The sequence below is a fragment of the Triturus cristatus genome, chromosome 12 (assembly GCF_964204655.1).
Source record: "Triturus cristatus chromosome 12, aTriCri1.1, whole genome shotgun sequence".
Lineage (NCBI taxonomy): Eukaryota > Metazoa > Chordata > Amphibia > Caudata > Salamandridae > Triturus > Triturus cristatus.
Window position 1 is genome coordinate 73,273,717 of NC_140595.1, and position 7,470 is coordinate 73,281,186.

The window sequence follows — 7,470 nt, forward strand, 5'->3', positions numbered from 1 at the left end:
CTTTTCTGGCATAAGTAGATAATCCTCCAATTTTATTCTGTCAAATCTACTACTTTCTTCACCAGACCCCCTTCCTTACTCAGCCAAACCTACGTTAATAATCTAGAGCGCCTGTTCGATGCAACCAAACCTACTGTTCTTAGCTGCCTCCATTTATGAAGATCCAGCCCAGGTCCTTGCAGCCCTTATAATCTTCCTGGATCGAATGGTGCACTTGTTTCTTTCCTGCGACATCCATCTTTACTCCACAACCATTGTTTCTTTTTGCATTTGTGATCAACAACTTGTTATTCAAGGCTGTAATGGTATGTTCCAATTTTAACAAACATTTGTTACAAATCATGTAGCAAATCTCCTTGAATTATTGTAATGTAACTGATACTTTGTAGCCAGGTAGGATCCAGGATTCACGAGGCACCTAGAACGTTCGGTGCGGAGCCTGAGCTTCATAAATGGAATTTCCCAGCACACTAGAGTGGTTCCTGGATTGTGGATAGTGATGTAAGATGTAATGTTGACCAATCAGTGATTCACTGTCCTCACCTTCCCTCACAAGTATCTCTACCCTTTTTAGCTAACCCAATGCACTTTAGAAAGCAAGAATTGTGTAATACAATAGAGCATTACCTGCCTGATAGTTACTGTCTATTTATTTCCTTACAGACATGTACAGAGATGTGTTTGTTTTCCGAAAGGATACTGGTCGATCCCATGTGGTCCTGAAGCCAATGAAGGAGGAAGCGCTGCACGGTTTCACTCTATGTATAAGTACCTTCACCAACAGATCAAAGGGCTACAGCCTATTCGAGTTCAGATCCAATCCACCTTATAACTGTGAGATCACTGTTTTGAAAAGCAACTCCAAGTCATACATCCTGATTGTGGGAGACGAGTGGGCAGAATTCTCCACCCCGGAAGTCATCAACCAGTATGTGCATCTGTGCTTCAGTTGGGGATCTGCAAATGGAACCGCGCGGCTCTGGGTGAACAGGCAGGCTCTACCAAGGAAAGCCTTGAGCAAAGGATATGTCATTCAGGGGAATCCAAGCATTAAGCTTGGGATGAGAAGGACTAAGCTACCCACTGAAGACCAATACGTTGGTGAAATATATGAAGTCTCCATGTGGGACTATGTTTTGTCAAGAGATGAAGTCCATGGGACCATACATCCATCCGGACCCTTGCCTCCAGCAAATCTCCTGAATTGGAGAAACTTGACATATGAATTAATAGACAATGTAGTTGTTGAACCCATGTAATCCATTTGAAATCCAAATATATTATTGGGGAAATTACTGGACAGTTGGAATAACTTGATTGGCTACCTGAGACCATGTGCCTTTAGCAGAGTTGGGGCTTCCATAACGTGAGGGATGAGAGTAGGACTAGGACGTCACCTATACATGGCGTTAAATTACTGCAGTTGGAAAAAAAGTATTCCTATGTATGGTGAGTACCAGTACTGCTTTGAGCTTTGCCAATGAAGGTTAGTTAATATTTGCCCAGAGTTGAAGATTACCTGTGACCATTGTGAAAGAAAAACTCTGACATGCTTTTTGGACTGAAACACACCCACTTAGCTCAATATTTCATTCTCGTCAACCCCTGCCCCCTTTCAAAAAACAATTCCACTGTGCTTATAAGCTTTACTTTTTCTTGCAACGTTTAGTGCAGTAAGACCTTTTGACTCCCTAGTAAAATACCTAGACATATTCAAAGTAAAGCCATGTCTCTGATTATTAATTCCTTTGTTCTTGTAAAGCAGGCAACATTATTTGAGTTTTTTTCTGTGGAATTAGTGCACTTATAGTACCAGAGTAAGGGCCTGGTTAGGAGGTTAGTGGGTGGGATATTCCGTCACAAACATGACGGGGTGCCCGGATATCCTGCCTCCGTACCGCCAGTATTATTCCATAGCACTCATAATACAGCAGAGCGGATATGGTCACTTTTGTTACTGCGTGTCGCTTCAACCGAACTCTGAATTAGATCCTAAAACATCAAATAACAAACAGTCAAAATTACTGTTTTTGTTACTATGGCAATCAATGTTTTATTTCAGTATTTCCTCTAGGCAACGGTTGAGGTGCGTATAGTTCATGCACTGCCACGTAAAGCTAGTATTAGTGCCAAAAATGGAGTAAATGATCTCCCTTGAGTAATTTGTAAGAGTAAGGTTAAAGGACCAAGGCACAAAAAAGAGGCGGCCTGTGGGGCGGATCTAGAGTTTGGCGGGCTGTGTACAGTCCATTAGCGTAGCGGAGGACATTACCACCGCCTCCAACTGCCCTCCATATTTAAAAATGACCTCCAACCCAGTGGCCCCAGTGGAATCACTGCACTAAACAGTTAGTGAGTGGCCCCCACTGGTTTTGACGGCAATCCACAAAAGTTTTAAAAAAAATCAGTTTTTAAAAAACAATCTTTTTTTTTGGGGGGCGGTCACGGACCGGATAAAAAAGACATTACACTGTCCACTTGAGTTAGGGCTTGTGGTGTAATATCTTTCAGTAGATGACTGCTGCTCCGTCAGGCCTTCGGACAAACTATTTTGTCAACAGAGCCGATGGGGGCTACGCCACCGGAATACTTAAGGTCCGCCCATCCGACCACAGATTTTTGCAAGATACTCCATTATGTTTGCAACAGAATACCCTGTCCTCCAAGCCTAAAGCAGGCCCTAAGTTTCTCTATTTTACCTGCATTTTTCATAATAAGGAGGAAGACAAATGTATTTTGCACCATTTTAAATAAGTGAATGTTAAACCTGAGTTTGATGCAAAATAATGTTTCTTCCATTCGTATTGGAAAACCAACAAACATAGTACAAAATAACTTTGCCCATTTTGTAACCCCATTAATTAATGGATCAGATTATTGCTTTGCTAAAAGTTGTATACCACAGCGATAATGTTTCATAAGCAATAGATATTTCAACGATGTGCCATTGTTTCTAAAATCTTTTCTTAAATTCCAGACAAGATGCAAATATTGATATATGATAATAATTTGGGTGTCTATAGAGCGTAATTATTTCATTTTACTAAGTGACATATATAACAGATGTTACTATCGCACAACTTAATGTTATTTCAAGTGTTAGGCAAAATAAGGTAGACCACTTTCTTTACTAAAATATCTTGTAATCAATGTAATAAAGACTGTCATATCCTCTTTACACCATTCTTTATTATGGAAAAAGCATAAGTATTTGGTCTAATTTTTCAGCAGTGGATACATTACCTGGCCCCGTGGCTTTTTGTCGGCATCCTTGTACTTACAAAATTTGCAAACATTGTAATATGAGAATGTCTGGGAAACTGTAATGCACTGGATCAACTGGCTGAAACTGCAGTGCTTAATTTGGGCCGGTGGTTTCCGGTGCTCGGCACCGGCACTTGAGTTTCAACACCGGGCGCTCGTGACAGTCTGCCGCAAGGTGGCGCTGTCTGAGATGACCACGACAAAAGTCAAGTATTAATTCAATATTCATTAAAAATTATTATTGCCCGCCTCCCAAGCCATTCATAAAGCTTTGAGGGCCTGGAAGAGGTCGAATTGTCACAGTTGTAGGAGCGTGATGGTTAGGAGTTGTGCTGGTTCTGTCATTGGCAGCGGTGGCAGGGGCAATGTGTGGTGCAAGCTGCAGTGGCCGTCTCACCAGAGCCCTGGCACTTATTTATTTACAAATTAAGCACTGCGAAACTGGATCAGGTTAAGATCGCTGCAATCGAGTGTCAAGAAGGTTGGGGCTGAGAAGCACATTGAAAGAAAGACTAAGGCAAAGTCGTGTGTACACTAAACTCTCACAGACAGCACCTCCCATTTTAATGCGCAGGCGCTAGAATGATGATAATTTATGATTTTAGCCTGCCCTATTCCTTGAGTTGCCATCTGGACATATTTAATAATTCCCCTAAGAAATCCCTGAAACGTTTTTTGGAGGGGTGAGAACCATTTGTGGATGATTTTTAGAACAGAGGCATAATTGCCACATTAAAAGGTATGCCTTGATTTTGCAAAAATTCATGTGTGTTGACCAGATTCTGTTGCTTCCAGAATCCCAAAACTCGAACAAATGGCCGTTTTTTAGGTCTCGCCTGAGCCAGCGCATGCGCTGGCCTGGCGAGACTTTTTGTGAGGGCTTAAAAAAATGCTTGCCATGGCCAGCCTAGAGCTACAGTGCATGTGCGCGGGCGCGCGCTTACGAGCAGGGGCTTTCCTCCTCATGCTCATTAAACGCATCGCTCGCCGCGCTTGATCGCGAACGCGATCACTTTCACGGCCGCGCGTTTACGATCGCGCGGCCAATGCTTGTTTCGCGTGTGTCCTCATCTGCTCTTTGCTTCTTGTACTTACAAGTGCTGACAAGTCCTCATCAAAGGAGTAATATTCTGAGAGCTGCATCGCTTCGCTTCACCACGTTCACACCGCTGTAGGCTTGACTGCAGATCCGAATCACACAAAAGTTGAGCGACACGGCGCTCCCCTCTCGGACGCACAGCTGAAATCCTTTAACAAAAAGGTAACTTCACTTATCCGTTTTCTTTAGAATATTTATTCACAAATGTATCCAATGCTTTGACGAGTTAAGGTTCGTTTTAACAATCACATGTGGGACGATCAATGTATTTCCAACGTTTCAAATGCTGCAGTTTGCCAATCCAAGCCTTTCATCCTGCAACACGACGGGTACATTTCGTCATTTGTGTTCGTATTGACTGCAGATCCGCCCCATCAGATTCCAAGTGGAAAGTTGGGGCCTGCCCATATTCACTCACCAGTGCGGTTACTCAGTGGCGTTCAGTAATTCACTGTGCAGTGAGTAGTGGGTTGGTTTGGTAGACGAGAACAGGTACCTGCCCTCTCCGTTATCTCTTGTTGCCACAAAATTACTCGTGGGTATTGGAGAAAAGAAAAGTTCTGTGATTCAGTCACATTGGAAATTTCAGCAGTGCCTCATGACGGTGCGCTACCTCCTGATCTGTGATGCTGTATTCGCCCCTCTTTCCAGAAGCAGCACTGCAACAGCGTGCATAAGAGTACATTGCAAGAAGATGCTGTGCTGAAATTAAACCTCGTTATCCCTGTGATTTGCATATACTGTGCAGAGACTGCATCTTTCCATTGCTGTTAATGGTGCCTTGCATTTACAATAATCATGCGTCAAAACATGGCCTCTGTATTCTCGAATTCAGAAACTTCTCGAAGGCTACTTTGATCTGCTTGAGTTGCTGACTCTTTCACTTAGCAAGAATTTAGTTGCTCCTCTCTGCTGGTTAACTTCTGAGTTCTAAATGAAGGTGAACTCGTTCAAGCTTTCAGCTAAATGCAAATAATGAAAATTGGTTTTCACACCAGTTAAACTATTTCGAAATAACACGTGTAACAAAGACGGCTACCTGACTCCATGGTGTAAAAGGGCATAATAAAAGCTGGGCCTGCGTTTTTTTCATTTATTGCTCAAATAAGTTATCTCTTGACTCATTTGTGTCCGTTGTTTCTATGTTTTAGTCTATATTTATCTAGCAATGTAGGCATCGATTATGAAGAAGGGTTTAAAGCGGGTGCCAGTTGAATGACTTATATTGCGCAACTGCATGGCCTTTGTGCATATTTCAGACGACGTTATGCCTTGTTTGCATTACCCGTACCATCACATTCAGAGTCTGTGCAGTTAGTGCATGTACAATTAGCCCAAGTGCTATTTGCACATGCACATAGCACATAATTGCACAAGAACAACTCTATATGTGCACATGACTTGAGAGTACTGGCAACAGCCACATGATGGACAGACATTAGCAGAAAGGCTGCCTACAAACATTTCTTTACTAATTTCTTGGAAGTGGACCTTCCCTTTAAATATTTTAGAAGCCCATACCTCTGTTTGCCCCCAAAACACAACAGGGAGCAACAGGGAGCCTTTTTGGTGGTAGGATATTGTCCGACAGAATCCACTGCCATTCTCCATCCCTACATGCCAAACATAGACAAGAAATTGCAAGTTTAAGATAGTGAAAATAACAAGCATTGGCATAGCCAATAGGTCTCGCCTTTGGGACCTTATAAGTGTTTAGCCATGCTTGATGTTGTAGCACCAAGGATATTGTGCTGGATAACTAAACACTTATAAGGTCCCAAAGGCGAGACCAATTGGTTATGCCAATGCTTGTTTATTTAGAGAAAGGGGCAACCCTACCCAACCATAGAAGGCCAAGCATAGAGGCCAGCAGAGCACCTCCTTACACAATGTTGATAAACCCATAGTAGGCATTCAGATGAAACTGGCCAGAGGTGGTCTGGGTTTTTTAGAGCCTGCCAGCTAACAGGATGCCACTGTGCGTCACACTATATCGACTCCCATCACAGTCACCGAGTGGGGAGCTAATAGCACAAGGTGACAGGCAAAGTGAGCCAGAAACTCATGCACTGAGTGGGTTTCCAGGTGTGAAGACAGACCAGGATATTGGTGGCAGCTTTAGCAAGCGTTTTATTTTGAAGAGAGGGGGTCACAGTGAGTAGGGGGCCAGGAGCCCCTCAGAGAGTTCTCAGCACAAAGCGCTGCCCCTCCTAAGCCCCACCCCTACCTCACATGATGCAATATTTTTTTATTTTGGCAAGTCTGTTTTTTCCTACATTTCTGTTCCTCTCAAAGGCTGGACCACCTGGGGAAGTCAAGTGCCATGGTCACCTTAAAGGCAGATGCTGCTGCCTGGCTACTATGCATGCTTGACATGGTGACTGCCTGTGTCCCATTCTCCTCATCCTTGCAGGGATCTCACACAGATTTCCCTGGATGCAAGTCACCCACTGTTGATTCAAATAAAGGGAGACTCAATCTGGTGGGCATCCCTACCTCCGATACCCCCAGTTGCTGCCCACCACACAAAACTACAGTTCTCTTCCAGGTTGGTGGAGCATTTTCACCTAAAATGCTCCCTCCCACAAGGCAGGAACACAGTCAGCAAAAGTCATCGCGCAATGGACTCCCCATGATATGGTCTGCTCAGAAATGCTTTTGTTACTAAGAAAAATAACGACATAGCCGAGTTTTCTTTAAGAGAAATGTACAATCCTGCTTTTTCCTGCACTGGATGGTGATAGACAAATCAATGATTGTATGTGAGACAGTGCTTGATTTGTAAAAAACAATGTGTCAGGGCCCTTGTAAGGCGCCCTCTAATGACAGACTATTCCAGGCCCCCAAAACTATAAGACTGGCTTGGGGGCAGGTATTATTAAGTTTGAATGTATATTGAATTAATAAATAATTGTTGCGGTGCTCATAGATAAATTAGACAAATAGCGCCACCATGTGGTGGACTGTCATAAGCACTGGTGTTGACAATTAAGTGCTGGTGCTGAGCACCGGAAACCACCTGCTCATATCAAGCACTAATGTGAGACTATTGACAACAAAAATATTGTGTGATATAAATATCATGACCTAAATATTATTTTAAAAGT

General features: G+C 43.1%; 1 protein-coding gene across 1 annotated transcript in view; it reads left to right on the plus strand.

Moving 5' to 3' along the window:
- Positions 1-3,168, plus strand: part of LOC146772564 (mucosal pentraxin-like) — a 36,830-nt gene extending 33,662 nt beyond the window's left edge. Inside the window, exon 2 of the mRNA XM_085637012.1 lies at positions 664-3,168. Within this exon, the coding sequence (XP_085493138.1) occupies positions 664-1,259 (596 nt within the window). The 3' untranslated portion in view covers positions 1,260-3,168. The remainder of the gene's footprint in view (positions 1-663) is intronic.
- The last annotated feature ends 4,302 nt before the right edge of the window (positions 3,169-7,470 follow it).